The 25,871-nt window shown below is 61.2% G+C and overlaps 1 protein-coding gene across 3 annotated transcripts in view; it reads left to right on the top strand.

Moving 5' to 3' along the window:
• The window catches only part of SYNPO (synaptopodin), a 47,829-nt gene that overhangs the window by 16,919 nt on the left and 5,039 nt on the right, over positions 1-25,871 (top strand). The window contains exons 1-3 of one of the 3 annotated variants that reach the window (XM_062188837.1): positions 17,498-17,653; positions 19,488-19,532; positions 21,831-24,223. In XM_062188837.1, coding sequence (XP_062044821.1) covers positions 22,157-24,223 — 2,067 coding nt within the window. In that variant the 5' untranslated portion in view covers positions 17,498-17,653; positions 19,488-19,532; positions 21,831-22,156. Of the gene's footprint in view, positions 1-17,497; positions 17,654-19,487; positions 19,533-21,830; positions 24,224-25,871 lie in introns of those variants that run through there. The other 2 variants (XM_062188838.1, XM_062188836.1) reach the window with 2 other exon arrangements.

Here is a 25,871-nt window from a genome sequence, read left to right as displayed (position 1 = left end):
GGAAGGAAGGAAGGGGTGACGATCGTGTTCCCGAGGGCGTCTGGAGTCTGCAGAGCAGGGAGACCCACGCTGATTCACCTCCACCGCCGGCCATGGAAACGCTGAAGTGGGTCCAGATGGGGAGGACGTGATGCAGGCCATGCTCGGCTCAGGCGGGAGCTGCTGCCAGCAGACCCCGGGGGTGCAGGGTGTGTGGGGGACACGGTGCCGTGAGGGCTTGTGCGTCAGGAAACTGAAGGAACGCTTCACTTCTCTGCAGGCGTCTCTGACGCCCCGGCTGGCATCCCACCAGCCTTTCCACCCACGCTGCTCTCTGAAATAATTGTCTCCAGGCTCTGATCACCCACCGCGGCCACTGTTCCCTGGGAGCTTGGGTCCCACTGGGAGTGGGGCAGCAGCACAGCGGGGTCTTCCGGAAGAAGGCCCTCCCCCAGGGAGGTCCAGTTGTCTTGGTCCTCACTGCAGAGGGCTTGGGGTCCCGGGACGCACCCCCTTCCTGCTGCAGACTGCAGCTGGGCATCAGGAGACCTGGGTGCTGGTTCTAGACCCAGGGCTGACCCAGCAACCCTAGCAACTGTCTTCCCCGTGGGGAGCTTCAGTTTCTTCATCTTCGAAGATGAATAGAAACATGAGCCCTGTCCGTGTCACAGAGCTGCTGAGCAGTAGCATGGCCTGAGGAGTGGCCGTGTTGGGACATTTCAGAGTCATCCGGGCAGGTGTGTGAGGGACACGATGATAATTCCCATGGTCGTCATCTCAGCAGCAGTGACTGCTGCGACTGGTGAGCCCTTAGGCACGTGCTGAGCCCACTGTGCTGAGAGCCTCACGTGCATCGTTTCGTTGTGTCTCAGCAGTCCCCGCACAGGGATCAATGCCTCCATTCTACAGATGAGAAGATGGAGGCTCAGGGACTCTACGTGACTTCTGCAAGGAGCACGACCAGCAGGCTGCTGTCATTGTGTGGTGTTCTGGGGATCCCAGGGATTGTGCTCCAGCTGGCATACCATTCTGGACCTGGGCACCTGGTCGGGGTGGGGGATGAGAAAGCAGGGGAGAAAGGACTGTTGGCACTGGTCCTCATTTTACAGGTGAGGCAACTGAGAGGCAGAGATGGAAGTTCTCTGCCCAAGGCCACAAAAGTCAGGGCCGGAGCTGAGACAGGGACCCTGTTCTTGCTGCTATGAACCGTCTGGGGCATTCTGCTCTTTCACGTCCAGCCAGCTGGTCCTCCGAGGTTCTCAACATTCTGGGGACAGAGGAGCAGGGAGTGACTTAGGGAGGGTGGACTGGGCAGGGGTGGGTGCAGGCAGGAAGCTGTCAGGCAGGATGGCCAAGATCCCGGTGGGCTTTAGTCGGAGCCTTGGGAAAGGGAGTGGCCAGAGACCCAGAGGGGCCGCCAGCTCATTAGTGGATTAGGGCTCCCTTTGGAGGCTTCCTCCCATCGTGGCAGGGGATTAGGAGCATCTTCCCACAACTCTGCCTGCCTCTCGAGCGTACTCCTGGGAGCTTCCAGGACACGTCACGGCATCTTCTGCCTTTGGCGCCCAGAGATCTTTGTCTGGGACAAGGGGGCACTGGTGTCATTTCTCTCAATCCTGAGTACCAGCTGTGCAAGGTGCGACAGGGTCCTTGGCAGGCTGGGGGAACAGGGGCTGTGGAGAGATGAGGTGGGCATCAGCCTGCAGCTCAAGTTTCTTGCCATCAGCTGCTGCCAATTCCAGAGAGAGGCGTAGGAAGGAAAGTGTAACTTGGGGCTCATCAGCAGGCCTCGGCAGCATCGGCTGGTCCACAGCCCACCAAGAGAGCCCCATGCCATGGCTGGTCTCTCCTGCAGATCCTGGGGTGGTCACAGCTGGCAGGGCCCCTCGAGAGTGTCATGTGGGTAAAGATGATGGAGCCAAGAGACAGCAAGCAATTAGTCCAGAGTCGCACAGTTGTTGCAAAGCTAGAGGTGAAACCTGGGCGTCTGCCTCGCAGGTCAGCTGCCAGGCATTGTGCTAAAATGGTTTGGGTGGGTTTGTTTAGCCCGTCCTCTGAACAGCCCTAGCAGGGGCCCATTTTTGTTACTTCCTACAGATGAGGAAACTAAGGCATTTGTGTCGAAGGGAGCTGTCAGTCTCCCGGCTCCAGGTGGCGGAGCCCAGAGTTGCACCTGAGAGGTCTGGGCCCATGCTTTCCACCACCCTCTCCCTGCCTGTCTCCATGGAGACGAGGCAGCAGGCTGTACTTCCACCCACCTGGGCCTGGGAAAAGGTTGCTCAGGCTCTGGGGGTTGGTGTGACTGCTGCCGAGCCACACTCTATCCCTCCTAAGATGTGCTGAGGAGACCTGGAACCCACTTGTCAGTAGGGGCAGTGGCATGCCGAGGGTCCAGAAACCTTTCCCACTCTTGTGGCCACTGCTCCAGTGCTCTGGGGCGGGGCCGGCTCCCCAGATGAGCCACGTGATCTTGATGAGGCCCAGGAGCCCGCACCCATGTTAAGCACTGACAGTGGTTGCTGGGCCAAGGCTGAGACTCCTGCCCCTCAGGGTTGTGACACGGGAGCCGTCCTCACAGCACAGCGATCGTGATGGGGGGTGATGGTGAGGCGCCCTGCTCATAGGCTCCCATACACCTCACTGTGCACTGACACACGCTTTGACATGCACCCATAAACGTGTGTGCACAACACATGCCAACATGTAAGGCTAAACACAGCCCTGTGCGATCGGTAGACACTGCCTACCCGAAGGCCCCTTCACCCAGGCACACCTGTCATACACGGACACACGTCTCAGATTGGCCTGCAGAGCTGCAGTCCCGCCTGCGTGCCCTTGCTCACACAAGCGCATGCACTCCGCTCCACGGACACAGGTTGCGGCTCTTCTCCGTGTTCTTGTGCCACACACCTACACTTGGAAAGCCGTCTGCGTACATGCAGCCTCTGCTCCAGGCAGACCCACTCTCGCACAGCCACTGTCACACACCTACGTGCAGCCTGAACCGCTCGCTCTCCTCCGCTCTCTTCCCCTTGTCTTTCATACCCACCCACGCAGTCAGCCCAGGCTCTCGCTCTCCTCGCCTCTCACCCACACACTTTGCTTCCTGGCTCCCCGCAGGCTGGGCTGCAGACACTTCGAGCACATGTTCTGCCAGGGCAGGCAATGCCTCGCCTGGCACCAGTCCCCAAGGGTCCCCCTTCTTGCGGCCCCACCCCAGCACAACGGGGACAAGAGCAGCCACGAAGTCCAAGTTGTTCTCTGGGGCCCGTGCAGCTGGGCAGCAAGAGGGGAGTGGCCAGCGAGGGTCTGTCCCCTGATCTGTTGCACCCCGAGACCACCTGTTGGAGGTTGGGGACCGGGGATGTCCCCAAAGCAAGCCACCTGTAGGCCAGCGGTTCAGAGAACTTTGGGTGGGGTGGGCTTGCATCAGCACATTCCTGACTTCCAATAGCAGAGGGCTAAACACACAGTTCTTGCTATAGGAGGCAGAGGAGAGCAGAGCCAGCCTGGTGGAAGGGGCCGGAGCTGGGGGAAGTCAGTGAAAACCCAGGCGAGCATTTTCCCCAGAGCGGGTCTGCCTCCGGTTGCCGGGTGTGCCAGGTGCCTGTTAGGTGTTGTTTCCAAGACCTTCTTCCCAGGAGGGGTGCTGGGTGGGTCCAGCATCACCACCTTACCCAGCGTGCCCACTGTCCACTGCCCGGTTGAGCGCATGTGAATGGCTTTAAGTTAAAGGAGAGGGTGGGGAAGGGAGTGTGGGAGAGGCCACTGTGAGGGCCACCCCCATCTGTCCCCCTTTGTTTAAGTGCTTGGGGGGAAGGGGAACAGGGCCAGGGGCACTGCCTCTGGGAGGCAGGTGGCGGATGGGGTGAGAGATGGTCTCAGCTGTAGGCACAAGGTCCAGAATCACAGATATAAGGGGTGAAAAGATGGAGGGGGCGGGATAGGCGGGCAGACAGATCCATGGAAGGACCTAGAGCCACAGAAAATGATGAAGAATCGGAGAGGGAGAGAGCCAGGAATGAGGACACGAGGCACAGCGAGAGGATAGAGGGGGACGGGGGACCCGCGTGAAGACCAAGGCGGGGCGGGCAAAGGGAGCCGCACTCCCCCTCCAGGGCGGGGCGGGGCGCGGGCGGGGCGGCGCTAGGGCCCCGGGGAGCCGGCGGCAGCAGCTCTCCAGCCCGCCCGCCCCGCGCTGCCCGCTCCGGCTTCGCGTCCCGGGCCCGAGCAGCCCTCGAGCCGGTGGTGGTGGTGGTGGTGGTGCCGGCGGCGAGGAGGGGGCGTCGGACACGGAGCCGGCGCGGGGCGGGGGCGCCGGGGCTTACTGAGCGGCGCGGCCAGGTGAGCCGAGGCGGCGGCGCCCGGAGTGCGGGGACCGCTCGCCGCGGCTGGAGGTGAGTGAGGGGCGCCGGCCCCCAGGGGTGCGGGCAGCGCAGGAGCCGTGCCCTGTCCCACCTGCGCAGTTCCCGGCGCCGCCCAGGAGAAGGTGGCACCGCTGGGCTCCAGCCCATGAATGCTGAGTGACCTTGGCCAAGTCTCCTCTACACTCCGGGCCTCAGTTTCCCCAGCTGTCCGGGGAGGGGCAAGAAGGACCCCAGGGCCCTGGAGCAGTTCCGGAGCCGGAGGCAGCCTTACCGCGGGGCAGCGCCTCCCCCGGGCTGCGTGGGCGCTCCGCCAGCGGGTTGCGGGGGTCCTGGCTCACCGAGGGACAGTGGCCCGCGCTGGGAAGGTTGGGTCGGCTGGACCCAGGGACACGGCGGGCTGGGCTCTGCCGGGGCTGACCCACACGGGCGCCCGTGGTGGCAGTGGGAACGGCCTGTGCTGGACTCGCGCCTCCGCTTCCCGCGGGCGGGGGAGCACCGGTTCTGGCTGTGCGGTCAGGGCCGGGAGGAGGGGGGCCTGCGGGACACCGAAGGGACAGGGACGTGGCCCATGAGGACCACCGGCCGGAGCCCCGCCTGGGGAGGTCGAGGCCCTTGCTGAGCTCCGCCTGGGAGAGGGAAAGTCCGAAGCTGTCCCCGTGAGAGTCTCAGCGCACCGTTCTGTTGCTCCATTTGCTGAGGCAAGCCGAGGGGCTACCAGATGACATTGGCATGGCGGGGGGGCAGCATCCGGCCGGGCGGGAGCTCTTCGAGGACCCTGGGAAAGATCTCCTTCCCTCCCCCACCACAGTCCAGGCTATGGATTATTTTGGATGGGACCAGGGGACCGCCTGTGTTCCATGAGTGGTTGAAAGCAGTGGGCGCCCCCGTGGCCATCGCCCCCACCCCACCCCTCCGCCCCAATCCCAGCTGCAGGTGGCACTGGAATGAGCCTGCCTGCTGTGTGATCTTGGAGCAAGCTCTTGCTGTCTCACGCTCCCAGTGCCCAGGATGGTGGGAGGCACAGTTGGAGGGTGCCCTGCCCCTGTCACATGGGGAGGTGGAGGGTGAGAGAGGATGCTCTTGGGAGGACCCGAGGGCACTGGCCTTGGTCCCATCCCGAGTTGGGTTAGACCCACGAGCTGCAGCTGGTGATTTGCTGCTCATCACATCAGTCATCTAGGGGTAGGACGAGACCCTCAAGGGAGTTGCAAGTGTCCCATTTGCTTGATGCCCCCCCTTGATGCCACATGAAATCTTGTGCTGGTTTCTCCACCTGTACAGCCAGGTGGGTGGGCTAGGAGCACTTTAGTTTGATTTCAAGAACCTTCTCCCAGGCCAGTTGTTTGTCACTGTGCTCCCCTGGCTTATAGTCACGCTCCCCCCCTCCCACTTGCTTTCTCTCTGCTGTGGCTTCAGCATTCACAGGGTTAAAAATGAGGCTGTTAACTCCTTCCCTCCCTTGTGGGTGATGGCCCTTCTCTACTCCCCTTCCCCTAAGGTGAAAGAAACAAAAACCAAAGTAAACCAGTGGCATCCAGGTTCAGCTCCTGGCTGCTGACCCAGCCTCTTCAGTCATTGTACATGCTGAGCTGGGAAGGCGAAGGCGCAGGGAGTCTGGGAGGAAGATGGCTGAACCTCCAGCCTGGGGGAGAGCTGGCCCTGGAGCGTCTGGAGAGGGGCAGCACACAGGGCCATGTCTGTGTGCCCCTCCTCCCCTCCCTAGTGGTGGCCCTGGCTAGGGTTGAGCTGGGGCTCTCTGAGCCCACTTCACGGCTTTGGGGGTTGAGCCGGCTGGCTGGGTGGGCGGGCGGAAGGGAGTCTGCGAGTTCTCTCCCACCAGAGGGAAAGCACCTCCAGGCCTAGGCACACCTTTTCCTTCAGGGCAGCTCCCAGGCCTCCAGACATGAGCTCACTGGAGCTGCTGATGCCAGGAAGGGAGGCTCAAGGGAAGTGGGCAGAGCTGCCCAGATAGGGGCGCCGCGGGCCCTGGGGAAGCACAGGGAGTTCTGTGGGTGGGGACCTGCAGGCTGTGGCCCCCGTGTAGTGAGGAGGCAGGAGTCAGTGGCAGGGCTGCCTCTGTGCACCTGCTGCATGACCTTGGGTGAATCTCTCACTCTGGCTAACGGCAGCAGGGTGGGCATTTGGAAACTGGGATTCTCATGGAGAACAAGACATATAGACAGGATCTTGCCCTCAAGCAGTTTGTGTTTTAATTAAGAAGACAACCAAAAAAGAAAAAAAGGAAGCAGATCAATCGGCAAGATCATTGCAAGTGATAAGATGGAGAGTTTAGATAGAGTGTTTAGGTGGGGGCTACTTTGGGCTGGCGGCAAGGGAGAACCTCTCAGCAGGTGACGGTGGAGTCAGGGAATGGCAGAGGCTTCCTGGAGGAGGCATGGGGATCTGAAGAGTGGGGGAATCTGGCTGGGGAAAAGGGTAGGAGGCAGTCTCAGCTGAGGCTACAGGGTGGGGGTTGGGGGCTGGGGGCAGCATCCCCGAGGTCTGCAGACTGCAAACCCCAAGGGGCTCAGCTTGAGATCTGGTCAGGAGTGAGGATGAGGCCGCTGTTGAGTTAGGCCACTGTGCTGTGAGTTCGCCTGCTTTGTGGGCAGCCCCTGGATGCCGGGGACTGCGTTGCTGCCCAGTGTCCACACGCCGTAGCCTCCAGGCACGTCATTCCAGAGGCTTACAAAAGCCCTCTCTCTGAAATGAAATCGCTACCCAGTGGCTGCTGCCTGGAATGCCATGTCCTGGCTTCATCTTTTCCACTTGGTAAGGCGGCCTGGTGTGGAGCTGTGCTGACCCTGCCCTGCCCTGGCCGGCCCTGCCCCCCGGTCCCCCAGCTGCTGCGAGTGGGGCTCCATACAAGTGCTGTGGTCGGGCCCCTGGCCTCCCTTCCTGGCTAACCAGATCTTGAGCGTGTTATGTAACCTCTCCGGGCTTATAAAACAGAAAGGATAAAAACTCTGTCTTGTACTGTAGTTCTGACAATTAAATGCTAAGATGATAAACACTAAAAATAATGAGCTCCTACGTGTTAATAGTATTATCATGTTTTGATCTGCGTTAAAATGGCAGCTGACCCAGTCTCAGTATACATCACTTTTTGACATTTGGCCAGGAGAGGGTTTTGCTGGTGGGAGGGTGGGTGTGTGCGCAGTGGGACATGGCATGGATTGGCTCCAGGCAGGGATGCTGGAAGTCTGGGCTTAGCTACCCGGCTGCTGCCTCGGGCTGGACCCCAGGCTTCAGCTCGGAGCTGCGGTGACAGGCTAAGGCTGCTGAGGGTCTGTGGGAATCATGAGTGTCAAGGAACTTGGGGGACACCAGCAGGAGAAGGGGAGGGGGCAGGCTGGGGAGCCCCATCTCAGGACAGTGGGCTGGCCCACGGCCCTTACATCCCATCCCTCAGAAGAAAGTGTGGGCACTGAGAGTGCTCCCGACCAAAGCCACCTTTCTCGAACAATAGTTGTTTCTGGTTATTACGAGGCCAGGAGCATTCTAAATTCTTGACGTGTCCACAGCCCATGAGGTCAGCCCTGTTGTTATCACCATCTGATAGGCAGGGAGCCCGGGCACAGAGGGGTCCGGTTGAGTGAGCTGCTGAGGCTGCACGGTTGGTGAGTGGTACGTTCAGACCCAGTTGGCCTGTGTGCCAGGGATTGAGACGGCCACGCCCCCTGCCCCAGGACCACAGTATTCTGACCTGGTCCTCATCACTCCTGTCCCTCAGGCCCTGGGGTCTGGGGCTCTGAGGCTGGCCCTTGGACCAGTTCAGCCTCCTTTCTTCCCTCCCCTCTTCCCAGGAGCAGGTCAGGAACCCCAGGAGTCCTGGGCAGTTCTGCCAGCGCCTGAGGAGCGGAGAGTGAGTGGATCCCGGTGCTTCAAGGGTAGTGAGCTCCCAAGCAGCCTGGTAGGCCCTCATCAGTGCACACAGTGGGGAAACTGAGGCCAGAGAGTGGAGGGCAGGACGACATCACATGAGCAAGGGGGAGCCATTTTTCCCCAGGCCTCCTGCCCTGCCTTCTTTGGGCTGTTAGGTACTTGTGGGCTCCAGGGGAGGATGGGACATTAGGGACCCTCCCACCCATCCCCGAGGGGATCCTGATAACAGCTAGGACACAATTCCTGGTATGGGGCTCTGTGGGAGGCACATGGGGGCAGGGGATGGAGAGGACGCTGATTGAAAGCTAGTCACGCGCACAGGGAATGAGCATGCCACCGCCCAGTGCGAGCCAGTTGGCTCCCCCGTGCCCAGCTGCCAGGCCCCACTCAGGTCTCCCGCCGAGGCCCCACCCAACACGCCTGGCTCTGGGCCTGAAGCTTCATGCTCCCAGCCATCCTCCTCCCCCCTCCTCCGCCCCTGCCCAGCCTCCGGGCAGATGGTGCTGTTGCTGAGCTTGGGTGGGTCTGAGCCCAGCTGCTGGCCTTGAGCTATGCCAGGGGGGTCAGCGTCATGACACACACTGTGCGGCTTGAATGGGATTCTGCTCTCTGGGCCTCCGGTGGTGACAGGGCTGGCAAGTGAGGCTCTTTGCAGCGTTCAAAGCTTTTCCAGATTGCTGCTCTCATTTAGGCCTGACCTCCAGGGCTGGAGACCCGGCTCAGAGAGGCCGCTCAGCTGGGGCGTGGCAGAGCAGAGGCCTAGACCCAGGCATCGTGCAGTTAGAGTTCTGTATGCCCTCCCTAGAGTGAGCGAGCCCTAGGTGTCAGGGCATGGACATAGCTGAGATCCCCGCCATGCAGGGGCAGGACAAACTGACAGTCAAACCAACACTGCTGGGATGACAAATCTGACAGGTGCCTGGAGGGCAGGAGAGGGGGCTCTGGCCGGGAAATGTGGCCTCTGAGGGCCCCCTGAGGCTTGCAAACAGCCAAGAAGGAAGAGAGGGGCAGTCAGGCTGAAAGGTGGTAAGAAGCATGGGCTGTAGGAGCAGCCAGTGCAAAGGCCCTGAGGTGAAGAAGTACTTAGCAAGCTGTCTAGCACTTGAAGGGCCAGTGTGGCTGGTGCAGGGAGAGTGAGGCCCCAGGAGGGGAGCTATCGTGTGGGTGCATGGTTCTGGTTGCACATGTTCCTGGCGCTGGTCTTGCCTCCTCCTTCTTCTCGGGTGGGCATCCACCCTGAGAATGCTATCATCAGTGGCTCTCCATGCTGCTCCGGCCACTTCTCGGGGCTGTGTGGATACAGAGGCCATGGAGCCATCTCTCTGCTCCTGGAGCTTATTTGCATCTTAGTTTCACTCCCCCCGCCCCATACCAGCCCTGTGTCTGGCCTCAGAGGTTAGTTGTGACCCACAGACACAACCCCCACCCCCACCCCCGCTCAGGCCTAGGAGGACTTGCCTTGGGTGGAAGGCTGCAGCCACTCATGCTGAGTGTCTCTGGTCAGGTGAATTCTTATGTTGCTGGGTCCCTTGTGTGAGTCTAGACCCCAGGAGGTTCAGTGTTTGGCTGAGCCAGGTCTGCCCCCCCGACTACCTGGCCCCTGCTGCCCTCCAGGCACCTCCATTCACCCCCATTCAGCCCTGGGATGGCCACGGGGGCGGGGGGGGGGGGGTGGTGGGGTGCTTCCTGAGCCCATCTCTACTGTGTGCTCTTGGGCTCATCCCTTTCTCTGTTTGGACCTCAGTCTCCGTATCTGTATGCTAGGACATGCCCTGGTTTTCCTGGCCAGCGTCACCCAGACCCTTGTTAGGGACGCAGACCCCCAGGCCCACCGCCAACCTGCAGAATCAGCAGTGTGCATCCTAACAGCATCCTGAGTGCTTCCCGGGTACAGGAAAGCATGGGAAGTTCTGCGCGAGGCTGGCCACTTCTAAACGTGAAAATGGAAAATAAGCCATAGACGACTCTTCCCTCTGCAGGGTCTGACACAGCAGGTGCGAGGGGCCCCAGGCTCATCCCATGTGGAAGGAGGGGGAGGTTGGGGGCGCAGGGTGGGCATCATGACAAGGAGGTGTCCTCTCAGCTTCTCCTTTGCCCTTTGAGAACTCCTGGCAGGTGGCCCCTGAGAGCCCTTTCTGCTCTAACTTCCAGGGTCTCCTGTCTGACTGGGTTGGGAGAGTGAGCTTGGAGGTGTGGTTCCCGACAGTCCTAGCCCTTTGAGGCCTTCTCTGCCTGTCCCCATCTTGGTGTCCTGCCCTCTTCCCGTCGGAATCCCTGGAAGGGTAGCCGATGCTATTCTTAGTGTGGCAGGGTCATGAGGAGGGAACGTACTGCTGCTTCATGTACGCCTCTGACTCAACAGGCCTGCGTCCAGGGCTCCCGGCGCATGGCCCTCCCAGTGCAGAGTGTCCACGATGGGCGACGGGAGGGCAGCTTCCCAGGACCCACGACTCCTCGCTCTGGCCCTGACCGTTCCTGCCCAGGGCTCCCAGCTCTCCCCCTGGGCACTGGGGCTTGGAATATGACTGTTGGCCAGAAGGAGAGAGCTGCTTTAGCAGGATCTCATGCCTTCGTGCACTGAGCTCGTATTGGTTGAGCACCTATTACATGCAGCAGGTGTGGGTGTGCGTGCAGGCCTGAGCACCAAGGAATGAAGCAGACTTCCTGCCCTCCGGGGGTCAGGAGAGGCAGCATGCCGGGCCTGACGCTGGGCACTGCACCTGCGAGAGCTCCCTGCACAGCCACCCGGCGGGGTGGGGATTAACAGACCTTTTCACAGACAAGGACACTGAGCTCAGCATCTACCAGGCTTGGAAAGGTCACCGTCGCTGGCGATCACAGGGAACGCAGAGCGGCTAGAACGCAGCACTCCTTTTAGATCAGAAGGCAGCAAGAAGCAGCATCAGGGTTCGGACCCCCTGCACTGTCCACGGAGGGACCTGTGGCCGGACGGAAATGCGCCGGTTGATGTCCCACCTTGCGTTACTGGAGAAGTCATGTGAGCCCAGGGATTTCACAAACCTGGAATGGGAAGGACAGGGACACTGCGGGCTGGCAGTCAGGACAAGATGCCACGTGGCTCGAGGCTGTGCTGAGGTCTCTGGTCGGGACGTGAAAGCTTGTGCGCTGTGAGGCCCTGAGCGGGTCCTTGGCCTTTCTCTGGCTCCGTTTTCTAGTCTGCGAAATGGTATGCCTGTCCGCACTCTGCCTCTGTCTGGTGGATGAGAAGTGCCGGGAGAGCTCCCGGAGTGTTGTACACATGCACGGAGTGGTATGGAATCACCATACGTGATGATGTGTGGAAATACGCTTTATTCAACGTGTATTTGCTAATGTTAGGGGATCTTACTCTGTGCTGGACACGTGCCAGGCATCTTCCCCTGTGTGAACTCGCTTAGAAGCTTAGTTACAATACCGTGAGCTCTGAAACCTGGCGGGCCCCCCACTGGGTATGCATCTGAACCCTGTTAATGTGCAGATTCTGTGACCCCATGGGTCTGGGTCTGGGGGAGCCTTGGCATCAGCATTTGAACACTTGCCAGAGGAGTTCTGATGTGTGTGCAAGTTTCTTTTTAACAAAAAATTTAAAAAGAAGACATTTATTTATTTAAAAGGTAGGCTGACGGGCCGGCACTTTGGCGCAGCGGGTTAATGCCCTGAACTGAAGCACCAGCATCCCATATGGGCGCCAGTTCGAGACCCAGCTGCTCCACTTCCGATCCAGCTCTCTGCTTTGGCCTGGGAAAGAAGTAGAAGACGGCCCAAGTCCTTGGGCCCCTGCACCCATGTGGGAGACCTGGAAGAAGCTACTGGTTCCTGGCTTCGCATCAGCGCAGCTCTGGCCATTGCGGCCAACTGGGGAGTGAACCAGCGGATGGAAGATCCCCCTCCCCCTCCCCCTCTGTCCCTCTCCCTCTCTCTCTCTCTGTGTGCATGTGTGCCTCTCCTCTCTCTGTGTAACTCTTTCAAATAAAATAAAGTAAATCTTTTTAAAAATGTTTTAAAAAGTAGAGCAGCAAAGGGAAAAAGGAAGAGAGGGACAGAGGGAAAGAAAGAGAGAGATCTTCCATCTACCATCAGTTCTCAGATGGCCAGAACAGATGGGGCTGGGCCAGGCCAAAACCAGGAGCCTGGAACCCCATCCTGGTCTCACACGTGGGTGCAGGGGCCCAAGGACTTGGGCCATCCTCCACTGTTTTCCAAGGCACAGTAGCAGGGAGCTGGATCAGAAGTAGACCAGCCAGGAATCGAACCGGTGCTCATATGGCGTGGTGGCATTCCGGAGGCGGCTTAATCTGCACGCCACGATCCTGGCCCTCCAGGTTTCTGACCTGGGCCGCAGAGGGGAAGGGGCTTGCCTGAAGCCTCCTCATTGGATTGGAGGCCGGACAGAGGTTAAACCCAGGCCTCTGGCTCGCCTCGCAGTCTGGTGCTTTCCTCCTACTCTTGAGCTGCCCCCGAGCGCCTTAAGGGAATGGAGCCGGGTGTGCCTGTGACCAGGACCAATGGGGCTGGTGTGGCTGTCTCTGTGGACAGAGCTGTGGGAGGCTCGTCTTGCATCAGTGCAGGTGGCATAGGAAAGGGAACATTGTCTACCGCAACGTGGTCCCCTGGGCTGTGTGCGCATCTGGTGGCAGTTCTGAGTGTATCCACCGTGGAGGGAGATGAGGACCGAGGAGGAGCCGAGATGCTGGACATGTGGATTTTAAACCACATGTACCGTTTTTCAGTAGCACCTACTCTCGAGGAGAGTCACCTGGTAACTCAGGTACCTGAAGACAGGGCAGGCTGGTGGGAGGAGACATGTATGTGGCACCAGTCTGCCACATGAATGCCACGTGCCCCCGTGTGCACACCCGTGAGTGTATACCTCTGTGGCATGCCCCGCTGTGAGGAGTGCAGGCTTGGAGCCGGCAGCCCTTCTGTGCACAGGAGAACGTGTGAAGGTGGACTTACTGCTGCCTGCAGGGGGGTCCGAGTGTTACTGGGCAGTGAGAGGGCCGGTGTGTGCACAGATGCTGGCAGTGCGGGGACATCCCCACGGTCCCAAAGGATCCCCACGTCTTGTGCAGCAGCATCCCCCAGCCTGCTGGCAGGAGCCTGCCTCAGGGCCTTAGTACCAGCTGTTGCCTCTGCCTGGCCACCGTTCCCCTGCGCCTCACTCCCTCTCCTGCTTCCGTTCTTGGCTCGGGTCAGCCTTCTCAGTGAGGGTGGTCATGACCACTGCACCTTTGCAAACCACCCTCCTACCCGTCCACCCACCCATTTCCTGTCCCTCTTTACTTTGCTCTGTGGTGTTTCCCAGCTGTCGGACTTCACTGTTCACTCTCTTGCTCCCCTGCCAGAATTGCAAGCAGAGAGCTGCCTTTTTCTCTTCCTGGCTGTGAACAGTGCCTGGCCCTTAGCTGGTGTTCGGTGACCATTAGCTTAATGAACAAATCCATGTACCACATGTCCTTCTGTTCTTTCAATTGTCGCATTTTTTCTTTCTTTTTTTTAAATTTATTTGAAAGGCAGACAGAGATCATCCATCTACTGGTTCACTCCCCACATGGTTGCAATGACCAGGGCTGGGCCAGGTTGAAGCCAGGAGCCAGGGGCTTCTTCCAGGTCTCCCACATAGGTGCAGGGGCCCATGCACTTGGGCTACTTTCCACTGCTTTCCCAGGCCATTAGCACAGAGCTGGATTGGAAGTAGAGCAGCTGAGACTTGAACCGGCGCCCATATGGGATGCCAGCATTGCAGGCGGTGGCTTTACCTGCTACACCACAGCACCGGCCCTCTATTGCCTCATTTTCTTACTGCACTTTCCATGCTAGCCTCTCCCTAAGCAGTAACATACGTGAGCTCATGGGTTTGCTGTTTAACATAGCGCTTTTCCAGCATTGACCTGACCGTGATTATCAGAGTGCCACCTGAATCCTCTGGCTTCTCACGGAGGTGTGAGGGCACCATGCCTGGGAACAAACCGAGGCCCCAGTAGGTCAGGGAGTAGCCCAGTGTCTGACCCAAATGGTGACCAAGCAGAGGCTGGGACTAAGTCTCCTGACTTCTGGTCTCTGCTGCTTTTGTAGTCTGAGGCCTGGGGAGAGGGTGGCACTGGAGGATTCGGCCTCTCACACCTGCTGGTGGGTAACTGGCAGGAGAGGGCCGGGGCAGGGCCAGCAGCCTCCTGCGCCCCAGAGCTGCGCGGTCCTCCTGGCTGCTGCTTCCCTCTGGAACTCCAGGACCTGGGACTTGCCCCCTGGAGGCCCGAAGCTCAGATCTGGCTGTCGCTGCTGGGGTCCCCGTGTGGCGAGCAGGCTGGGGGCAGGGAGGGGGGTGAGCTTGGCTAGCAACTGCCTGAGCAGGAGTGAGAGAATGAACCAGAGAGGGCTGGTGGAGTGGACAGAAGCGGGCAGGGCCCAGCCCCGTAGACTTGGGCCGAGGCTGATTTTGTGCAAAGGCTTCGTTGACTGCTCCCCGGCCCGTGTGCCTTGTCGAGGCAGAGCCAGGAGGCACCTGGCTGCGGGAGGTGGCCCTGGAGTGCCTCTGAGAGCGGGAGGGGGGCATTGGGATGTCGATCTTGGTTTCCTGCTCTGTAAAATGGGGATGAAGGCGCTGCTTGCCCCACACCTTGGCGGCAGACATGCAGCCACGTAGTACAAGAACCCCACGCACCTGCACGCTGGGCGCAGGGACAGTGGGTGTGCCCTGGGCAGGTGTGAGCTCTCCGGAGGACCCCCCTCCCCCAGGGGCTGGCTCAGGTGAGGCCCCTGGGGCGGAGCAGCTGCCAGCGCCCCTCCCCTGTCCTCCTCATCCTGCCTGCCTCTCTGGTCCCCGCTTATTTATTTTTCTGTGAGGAAGGAATGTGGGGAATTTACCACAGGGTGCTGGCCCTCGCCTGGGGCTGCGGCTGCTGGGCGGCCTCTTCTATAAGGAAGCGGCCTAGACGGATGGCAGAGGCAGTGGCGGCAGAGGGTCCCTGCGGGCTGTCATGGCAGAGGCGGCGGCGGGTCCCTGCAGGCTGTGGCCCAAGCCCGGAGCAGTGGGCAGTTATGTAACTGAGGCCCGCGGCAGACCACACAGTGTCCCTGGGCTCAGGCTGGGGCCATGTAAGATGTATGCACCGTGGAACTGTGCCTGACATACCCCACTCTCCCTCGGCTCGGGCAAGCCCGGGAGGCGTGTGTCCCGGGGACAAAAGTTCCTTCCAGCTGCTCTGGACCGGGGCTGGGGGAGGTGCGTCTGGGCAGTTACCCTGTGCCTTCCAGCCTCTGCTGAGCTGCTGTCCTGTTGCTTGAAACACCTCCTTATCACCATCTTTTGAGACCTGGAGCACATAGCGTCTTCCTGGTTGCTTCAACCTAACTCCACTCTCATTTAGGCTGTGTGTTCTCGTGGCTCTTTGTGGAACATTTTGCCCGATTTAAGACTGGAGGTTTGGTCTCCCTATTGCCCATAGATGTATTGTTGCCTCCTTCCCTTTCTCCCCTGCCCACCAGGAGGCACTCTCAGGAGCTGCAGTCTAGCATCTCAGCAAACCTAGGCTCTTCTCTGGAGATGACTGTGGGAGCATTGCTGGGCCCCTCCTTGGGTGCTGGCCTCTGCTGGGGCTGTGGCATTTGGAGAGACTGGAGACGAGCCCGGGCCCTAGGCTGGCTCAGAGCTAAGGGGGAGGGCTGCATGTTTGTGCAGGGCCCAGAGTGTGCCAGGCTGTGCCACGAGCAGCAGGGGCCTGCTGGTGACCAGGCCGTGTCCTGGCACAGGGTAGGGGAAACCGTCTTTGCCCTGCCCTGGCCTTCTTGCCTATAGGACTGTTTTTCCTGGACGGGTATGTGTGCCTGTGTGTGAGTCCTTTCTGTGTTCCCACAGCGTCCAGGGAGCTGGGGAGGAGGGCGACACAGCAGGAGGGGGCTGGGCTGGGGGGGAGGGGGAGAGGGGACTCTGACCTTGGCTGTGACCCCCGCCTCTCCACTTTGCTGTCTACCTGGGACTGAGCCTGCGTCTCTCTCCCCATTTCCAGGTTTCTGGAAATCTACCTGTTGGAGATAAGCTATTCGGCCGAAGGGAGGCTGTGGCTCCTGGCCGGTGCCCCATAGTAGGACCCTGGTCAGCCAGCAGCGAGCAGTGCATGGGTGACTTGGGAGCCCACTCCTCACCATGGGCTGCAGAGATGGGCGTTCAGATCAGCCTCCTTGCCTTGGCGTCAACCTGTTTCCCCTCTGAGGCCTCTGTGCCAGGTGGAGCAGGCAAACAGCATGGGTCTAGGAGTCTCGCTGAAATGACCAGGGCTCCCCACAAGATGTGGCCGTGGGGGTTGGGACGGGGACCGTGGGTCAGGAAAGGGCCCCTGCCCCGTGAGTGGAGCACGCAGAAGGCAGGTGCACTTGGAGCGCTGCAGGGTGGTCTACCCGGCTGTGCCTCTGCTCTGCCCCTCGCTGGCTGGGAGAGTGGAGGTCACTTAGTGTCTGCATTGTTTTCCTCATCGAGTACGTGGGGACGCAGGGGGCTCCTTGATGGGTTGCTGAGAGGGGTCACTGAGAGACACGGTGACCTTAGCATCCACTGTGGCCTCAGTGACTTCCCGTTTCTCTGCAAGCACCTGTGGGCGATGTGGGGGTGTGGCAGGAATACAGAAGCAGAGCATTTATGGTCCCTGTGATCTGGGAGGGGGCAGCGTGGCCCTTGTCACAGGCCCTGCGTCGGGCTTTTGGGCCACCCCTGGCTGAACCTCAGCTTTGCCCCTGCACCCCTCTGAGCCTGCTTCTTCTGCAGCACCGACAGGAGCGTGCTGCCGCCTCGCGGGGAGCTGGGAAGGTGAAGGAAGCCGGGCCCGTCAGGGTGCCTGTCCTCCGGGGTGGTGCACATAGAACACGGGTGGAGCGGGGCAGGCCCCCTGGAGGTGGTGATGACTTGTGAGCTAGCACGGGGGGAGTTTCGGCTGGAGGAGTCAGGAACGCACAGGGCGAGCCTGGGAACCGTGAGCCACGGATTGACCTCCCTCCCCACCTTGTCAGGGGCAGAGAGAAGAGGTTCGAGGGCGCTGATGTTAGGGGCTTTGAACGCCGGGGCTGGGCTCTCCCCTTGGTCCCCACATGGGGAGGCAGCGAATGGCTTGGAGCAGGAGAGACACGAGTGGAGCGGGAGTGTGGGAAGACGAATGTGGCAGCGTAGGACGGGTTGATGGGAGGGGGAGAGGCTGGGGGTGGAGAGGCCATTTAAAAGGCTGTTGCAAAATCGGTTTTCCTGATAGAGCCAGTCTGAGTCATCTGTGGAGGAGAGAAGTCAGATCCAGCTCCTCCGTGCTGCCTCTGTGGGATTTTCCTCCCGCCGTCAGCCAGGCAATTGGCTGCCTTGGCTGGAGGCTTTGGGAGCCGAGGCCCGGAGGCCGCAGGGAGCAACCAAGGGGCAGATGGGCTGCAGCGAGAACCCAGGCAGAGTGAGTAAGAGGAGTATCGGCGGGCACCTGGCTTAGGGCAGGTGGGATTCCCTCGGGGCATCCAGGGAGAGAGGGTATGGTGGCTTCTGCAAGCGGCAAGGCTAGAGCCGGGCCTCGGGCTCCCCTGTCCCCATCCTGGCTGTCCCTGCACCTGGGCTGCATCGGGGTTGGCTGTCCGCGGAGCCCAGATGGGCGGCCTGCCGGGCCGCAGTCGGCTTGCACTCCCCCGTGACTCTGGTGTGCGAGGAGAGCTCCCCAGGGCATGCAGACTGTGTCACTTCCTCCTCCGAGCCGGCGGATGCAGGGCAGGGGCTGGCAAGGGAGCCAGGCCATTACTCAGGCCTCTTCATCTTCCTGCCCCCAGCCGAGCCAGGGGTTGCGCTGCGGCCAGCCATTGGTTCCTTCCTGACCCCGCCAGGGGGGCAGTTTACTCAGCCTGTTTACCCGTCCTGTTGCCAAGACTCCCGGCCATCACAATGGCCTGCCTCCAGCCGGCCTCTGTTCCTGCCCCCTGGCCCACCCGGGCCTGGACCCTCCCATTGACGGCAGCCGTGTGAAGAAACATTTCCTTGAATTCTCCCTGTCCTGACCTCCTGCTCTGGCCTCCCTTCCCCACCTCCCTCTCTGATTCTTGGTCCAGACAGGTCCGAGGGGGCTGGAGCTGGCAGCTGCCTGCAGTGCTGAGAGGGCGTGGGGGTGGAGGGGTTGTTCCTGCATGAGCCATAGTAGCCCAGGGGGTCTCTGGCCTCCTAACCTCCTGATCTTCCCATTCTACCAGTCTTTCATGCCCTATCAGTCATTTCCACCTTAGTAAGAATAAGCTTATCAGCTCTTCTCTGGAGCGAAGCTGAGTTTTTAGGGGAAAGAGCCGCGCTGCAGCCTGCTATCCAGGCACCCTGGAGCCGGTCTCGGTTCCCCCAGGCCCCAGAGTCCAGGTCTGAAGGGCACACCGGTTCAGGCTTTGTGGGTTTTGAATCCCAGCCCTGCCACCTCCAAGCTGCCTGACCAGGGGTTGTGGTTGGGGGGGTAGACAGGAATGCCGGCTGCTGTCCGGGATCCCAGTGGCTGCTCCCAGGTTCCCCAGAGCAGCTGTGCTCGGGGCTCCTCATCTCCCTGCCCCTCTTCAGCATTCACCCTCCTGACCGCAGGCAGCTCCGCCTGGCGCTGGCCCTGCTCTCCTGAAAGCTTGTGTTTACTTTGAGGGTCCAGTGTACGTCCTGAAAAGGTTGGCACCCCGGCCTGCACAGGTGCAGGCCACAGCCAGGCAGCATGAGGGCTCGGGGTGGGGGGGGCACCCTTGGTGACTTCCCACATCTTTGGACCAGCCTCCTGGGGCATCACCCTAAGTGGCAGTTCCCTAGTCTGGGGACTTCTCAATGGCACTGTCCCCTTGCTGCCCTGGGATAAGGGACTCTGGGGTGCCTGTGGTTGGCCTAAGCCCCCCTTCTCCCCACTTTGTTTGTGCAGGGTGGCAGAAGTCATCGGGGTTGCTGGCTGGGCCTGGTCCAAACCTCCCGCTGCATTCCTTTGCCATGGAGTCAGTGCGGGCAGGGTTGGGAGCTGTCCTCAGAGGGCAGCGCTCACTCCCCTCCTGGCCTTTTCTGGTTCCTCTTCCCAGAACAGTAGCTTGGGGGCAGTTCCAAGCTCACAGAGGTGGAGGCTGTGAATGGTGCTCAGCTGGGTGCAGTGGCCCCGGGCCCATGGCCTCCTCTCCCCTCCTCTCCGCGCCTCCCAGGCCCCTTCACACTCCAGGGCCTTTCAGAGCTCTGGCAAATGGGATAGAGGCAGAAAATGAAGGCGAGAACTGGAAAAATGTATTTTTTTTTTTTTTGAGAGCGAAATCTGTTATTCAGTCCCCAAAGCAGCCATAGAGAGCCAGGTGGGTACCGGCTCCACTCCTTCCTGGCTCTGTGACCTCAGGCAGCTTGCTTTGCCTCTCTGAGCCCTGGGTTCCTCAACAGAACATGTGCAATAACAGCTTGTGCTTGCAGGGTTGCTGGGGGGAGGGCGGTTTAAGGTGTGCGGTAAGTGCCCAGTGTTGCTGCTGTGCCGTGTGAACCTTCTGGGTCCCATGGGGCTGGGGGCAGTGAAGAGCAGGAGCAGCCTGGTGGCAGTGGGGTAAGGTGGAGGGATGAGGCTTGGGAAGAGATACCCTCAGGGCCAGGGTTTTGGGGAGGTGAGAATCGTGTGGGCAGTTGGTCCAAGTGTCAGCTCTGAGAGTCAGAGCTTCTGTGATCTGGGGCAGGGAGCTCCGTCTCCCCTTAACCCCGGAAGGCCCTACTACGTGACCTGCAGGACCTCCCTCCATCGAGTGAAACTCCTCCACCCGGGGAGCAGCCAGGGGGCTCACCACGTGCCGGCTCCTCTGGGAGTGACCTGAGCACCCTGCCCTGTCCACCTGGCACTCAGGACCGCGTTGTGGCCTCCCAACCCTCAGGTCCTCTGACCCCCAACTTCTTCTGAGTTCAGGAAGCCAGGTCCCTGAGAGGTGCAGGCACCTGCCACGGTGGCAGAGCTAGCAGATGGCCGAGCTGGGATTGGGGCTGACGACCCCTTCCCGAGCTCCCCGCAGGGAGCAGCCTGGCTAAATGTCCTGCCACATGCGGTGACCCAGGCAGGAGAGGAGTCCTGACGGACAGCAGGTGTCATGGGCGGGTGAGGTGGGCTACGCGCTTTCTCTGTTTCCAGTACAGTGGGAAGCAGCCAGGCTCTGATGAGGGGAGCGAGGGAGATTCGGGCCAGAGAGCCTGCGGCTGCTTTGCTTGGTCCCCGTGAAGCTGCTGTTTATACTCAACAGACTCTACCCTAGGTCATTCTCTGGACTCAGTTGCCCTACCTGTAACTGGGGTGGTGGTGAACTAGCCGCTGCACAAGGCCCCTTCCAGCTTTGAGACTCCATGAATTGTGAGCATGGCTGGCAGGGTGCCGAGGTAGACTGTCCCTGGAGACCCAGCAGGTCGTGGCCCCTGCTAGTGAGGGTAAGGGAGGAGGGTGGCAGTGTCACATTCCTCAGGGACTAATTAGCCCCACTGGAGGAGGAGGAGGGCCGGGGTGCGGGAGGCAGGAATGTTCCCAGCTACTCACTGAGCTGCCTGCCCTGGCCACAGGCTCCCGCATCCTGTCTGACGATTCATTTGTTCGTTGTTCAGGAAGCATACATTGATCGCCAGCTGTGTGCCGGCTGAGCTCTGGGGACAGAGAGAGGCGTGGTGGCCTGAGTGAACTTACAGGTGACCCCTGACCTCCGTCCCTGGATACATCCCCAAATGACCACATTTTAGGGGGAGCACTCAGCTTGTGCGTGGGCTGTGGGCCCAGAGAGGAGGAGTTGTAGGTCACTCCAGCTGTGCTGTCTTTACAGTAAGAGCTGGGGCCAGTTACCTACAGGTTTTTGAGTCTTGGTTTCCCCCTCAAGCGAGTGCTCCTTAAAACTGGAAGATATTCTGGAAGGATGGAGAAGCAGCTGTGATGAGCAGCAGTCAAGGGGAGCGGGGAAGGCTTCTCGCTGGATATCTTTTTTCTGTTTGCATTTTTAGACCACGTGACTGTATTTCCTGTTCTAGAAAGTGTTAGCAGCTTCTCTTTGTACAAAGCAGACAACTACCCTAAGTTGGAAAGTATCGCAGGCCCTGAGAAAGGCACGTGGCAAGGGGCCCAGGGTCCCCAGTGCGTTCAGTGATGTCTGCAGAGGGTGCACTGTGGGCACCGCTGTCATGAGGGAGGTGAGCAAGCAAGGTCACTGCCGCTGTACTCCCGAGTGACGAGACAGAGGACGAACAAGCGGGCATATAAAAACAGTTCAAGTTGCGATGAAAGCTGTGACGAGATGGGAAAGGAGAAGGGAGGGCCCCTCCAGGGAAGTGACTCCAGCAACATGGACAATCTGGGCAAAGATTATTGCAAGCAGAGAGCAGCAGCCACGGAAGCACTGCTGTGGTGTTTTCAAGGAGTACAAAGCTAGCTAGTGGGGCGGGGAGAGGGAGGGGGGTAAGGGATGCAGGAGCCTTGGCTGCTGGGGCGAGGTGTTCGTACATGGTTTGGCGAAGGCCTAACTGGGGGACACTAGTGGGACCGGGGTCTTCAGGGCCGATTCCAGGAAACAGTGGGTGAAGGGCAATTTCCCGAGAGAGCGACAGTGTGCCTGCACCTGCTAACCGGGCGTCTGTCCCCCCTGCAGCCGTGGGCCGGAGCACTAGCCTCAGCGAGAAGGACCTGAAGGAGGCGAAGGCGCGCAGCCAGCAGATCGCGGCCCAGCTGACCACTCCTCCCAGCTCCAACTCCCGCGGCGTCCAGCTCTTCAATAGGCGCCGACAGCGGGTGAACGAGTTTACCTTGGAGAGCTGTGGCCAGCGGGGACAGAAGCCCAGCCCGGAGGCCCTCGGAGCGCTCCCTGCCAGCGCCGCGGGCCATGTGCCGGGGCCCAGCCTGAGTGCCCCCTTGCCACCCCAGCCAGGCCCTCCAAGGAAGCCCAGTCCCCACGGCCCTGACAGAGGGGGCCCCAGCATGGAGGGCTACTCGGAAGACGCCGGCTTGCTGCGGCACCTGGAAAAGATGGCCAGTGAGGAGGAGGAGGTCCCGCTGGTGGTTTATCTAAAGGAGAACGCGGCCCTGCTGACGGCCAACGGGCTGCACCTGTCTCAGAGCCGGGAGGCCCAGCAGTCCCCGCCCACCCCTCCTCCAGCTGAGGACCACAGCCCGACCACAGATGTCAACCAGAACCTCTCGTCACCCAGTGCCACGCTCACAGCACCAGCTTCCAACAGCACCTGCAACCCACCGGCCACGGATGTCAATCAGAACCCCGCAGCAGCTGTCACCCCGCAGAGCCTGCCACTGGCCAGCACCCCACAGCACGCCTCCGAGGGACCATGCCCATCCAACGGCTCGGTGCCAGATTCTGAATCTCCCAGCACCCCGTGCACAGACGGGCAATCCCGGGCGCCAGCTGATGAGGTGAGGTTCAGCACACTCCTCATCGATAAAGTATCGGCTCCACCTACCACCACCACCAGCGCCTTCTCCCGAGAAGCCACACCCCTGCCCAGCTCTGGCCCCTGTGCCCCAGATTTCACATCCAGCTCCTTGCTGGTCGATGTACAGCCCAGCGCCCTAGGGCTGGCAGCAGAACCAGAGCTGTGTGGACAGGCAGCTGCCATCACACCCACCAAGGCATACAGCGAGGTGCACCTGACACTGGCCAAACCCCCGTCGGTGGTCAACAGGACGGCCAGGCCCTTTGGGATGCAGGCCCCGGGCGGCAGCAGCCAGCTGGAGCGGAGCCCCATGGTAGAGAGACGGCATCTTGGGGAGAAGGCTGCAGCTCCCCAGGCCCCCACCTTGGCAGACAGGAGCCCGCGGCCACAGAGACACGTGGTGTCCCACAGCCCCATGGCAGAGAGGAGGGTGATGGGGCAGCGAAGCCCGGCCTCCGAGAGACGCCCCTTGGGGCACTTCACGCCGCCACCCACCTACGCCGAGACCTTGTCTGCGGCTCCCCCGGCTTCCCGGGTGCGCTCTCCCCCATCCTACTCTGCCCTGTACCCCAGCTCCGATCCCAGGCCTCCCGCTCTGAAAGGCCAGGCAGTGCCCACCGGCAAGACGGGCATTTTGGAGGAGTCGATGGCCCGCCGGGGCAGCCGTAAGTCCATGTTCACCTTCGTGGAGAAGCCCAAGGCAACCCCGAACCCCGACCTGCTGGACCTGGTGCAGACGGCCGACGAGAAGCGGAGGCAGAGGGAGCAGGGAGAGGCGGGTGCAGACGAGGAGCCCTTCGCCTTGGGCGCCGAGGCCTCCAACTTCCAGCAGGAGCCGGCCCCTCGAGACAGGGCCAGCCACAGCACCGCAGAGGAGGCCGTGCCCGAATGGGCCTCCTGCCTCAAGTCTCCCCGCATCCAGGCCAAGCCCAAGCCCAAGCCCAACCAGAACCTCTCGGAGGCCTCCGGGAAGGGGGCTGAGCTGTATGCCCGCCGCCAGTCACGGATGGAGAAATACGTCATCGAGTCGTCGGGTCCCGCGGCCGCCGAGCTGGCCCGCTGCCCCTCTCCGACCATGTCCCTCCCCTCGTCCTGGAAATACTCCACCAATGCGCCCGGGGGATTCCGGGTGGCCTCCCGCAGCCCAGCACGGACCCCGCCTGCCTCTCTCTACCACGGCTACCTGCCCGAGAACGGGGTCCTGCGCCCGGAGCCCACCAAGCAGCCCCCGTACCACATGCGGCCCTCGCTCTTCGTCCTCTCGCCCATCAAGGAGCCTGCCCGGGCCACGCCGAGGGCCGCCTCCCCCCGAGCTGTCTCGCCGAGAGCCGCCTCCCCCGCCAAGCCCAGCACCCTGGACCTGGTGCCCAGTCTGCCCAAGGCAGCCCTCCCGCCGTCCCCTGTGCTGCCTCGGCCCTGCCGCTCCTCTCCGGGCCTCTACGCCTCCCCTGGCCAGGACGGCGTCCAGCCCCCCGCCGTGAGCCCTCCCTACAGCAGCGATGTCTCGCCGGTGTCACCCTCCAGGGCGTGGTCTCCCCGCGCCAAGCAGGCCCCCAGGCCCTCCTTCTCTACCCGCAATGCCGGCATCGAGGCTCAGGTGTGGAAGCCTTCCTTCTGCTTCAAGTAACAGACACCCCCCACCCCGCGGCCATGGGGCAGGGGTCCCACTGCCTTGAGAGGCCCCTAGGGCCCGGGGCTTGGTGAGGAGGCTGCAGAGTCCGTGGCACCGTCTGCAGCTGCTGCCGCCAGCTTAGCTGTAGGACCCTGTGCGAGCCGTCTCCCCTCCACCCCTGCCGTGCAGCCTGGACTGCTTCCGTGTCGGATGGGGAAGGGGCACGGAGACAGAACCCCCTCCCTGGTGAGGGGCAGATCCTCACCAGGACTAGGCTGCCCCTTGCCTCGAGAACTTCGGGGTGTCAGTGCGAAGCCAGCATCGTGCTGAGGCAGTGGCCAGCCCAGGGTCTGCCTTCTCAGCTGCCGGCATCTCGCTTCCTGTTGCTGGACTCTCGCCTGTCTCTCCCACTTCTGCCTCTGGACAGCGCTGCTTCTGAGAGCTCTGCCTCCCCTCCACCTCTCCTCCTCCGCTGCTGGACGTGGACTGAGCCCAGCCCTGCTGGGTCAGGCCGTTCTTCCTGCCCTCGGGCAGCTGCCCCCATGCCCTCTGTGAGCCCTGGCTGCACTGGACGGAGACGCCTGGGCTCAGCTGTCTCAGCTCCAGCCTGGCTGTTCGGGGGTGGGGGTGGGGGGCTATCCCAGGGCATCCCTGAGAACCCTAGAGAAGGACTGTGCAGGTGTGTCCAAGGGGCTAGCAGAGCAGCTGCTAGCAAGGAGCTGCCTGGCCACAGGAAGTTACCTGGGTGTGATAGAAGGGGACCCAGAGAGACAGGAGGGAGGATGTGGGGAGGGGGGTTCTGACCCCCATCCCAGCCTCCCAATTGCTGTGTGATCTTGACCAAGTCATTTCTCCTCTCTGGGCCTTGGTTTTCTAATTTGTGCACCAAGGGCCCTTCTAGCTGTGAGGATTGAGAGGATGGCTGGTGCTTTGAGAGACAGATAGGCCTTGTAAGTGACAAGACAGTGCCCCGGGAAGAGAGGGAAAGGAGGTGGGCTGTTGCCACGAGCAGGTAGCGTCAGCCATGAAGGTGGTCCTGTGATGCTCAGGAGCCGCGGCTGGGATGGCCCAGGCCACGGCTGCCTGGAGACTGGGAACGGGACAGGGACTGGACCAGAGGGACAGAGGTGACCCTGAGACTTAAGAGACCTGGATCCTACCAGACTGATGGCGGAGTCTCTTCTACAGTGACGCCGGGGTACCAGGTTATCCAAGTCCCCGCCTGCACTGGCACTTTTGATGGGGGGCAGCTCTCCTCAAATCAGGCTTCGTGGGGGCTGGGAAAATATAGACACAGGAGGCAGCATGCAGATGGAAGCATCCCAAGGCCGGGGGCTGGGGACCACCCACTTCCTCTTCCCTAGCCTTATTTCTGGGCTCCCGGAGGGGAGCTGGGTGGTGGGGGCGGTGCCCTGCTGGGCTGTGCCTGCCGTGTTCGTGAGCTCCGGGCTGGTCTCCATGGGAACAGGGGTGCCTTCTCAGTGAGCTCATTGCCCACGGAGGGAGCGCAGCGTGGGGGAGTTGAGGGAGCTCAGCTCGGTGAGGCCAGGCCCCCTCCCTGACCAGGGACACGCCCCTGTCCTGGACCCACGCTCCCCTTTGACCGCGAGGGCCCGCACCGGAAGAGCCCACC

This window comes from Lepus europaeus, chromosome 4 (genome assembly GCF_033115175.1).
Source record: "Lepus europaeus isolate LE1 chromosome 4, mLepTim1.pri, whole genome shotgun sequence".
In the NCBI taxonomy this organism is placed as follows: domain Eukaryota; kingdom Metazoa; phylum Chordata; class Mammalia; order Lagomorpha; family Leporidae; genus Lepus; species Lepus europaeus.
This window is presented reverse-complemented; position numbering and strand designations above follow the sequence as displayed.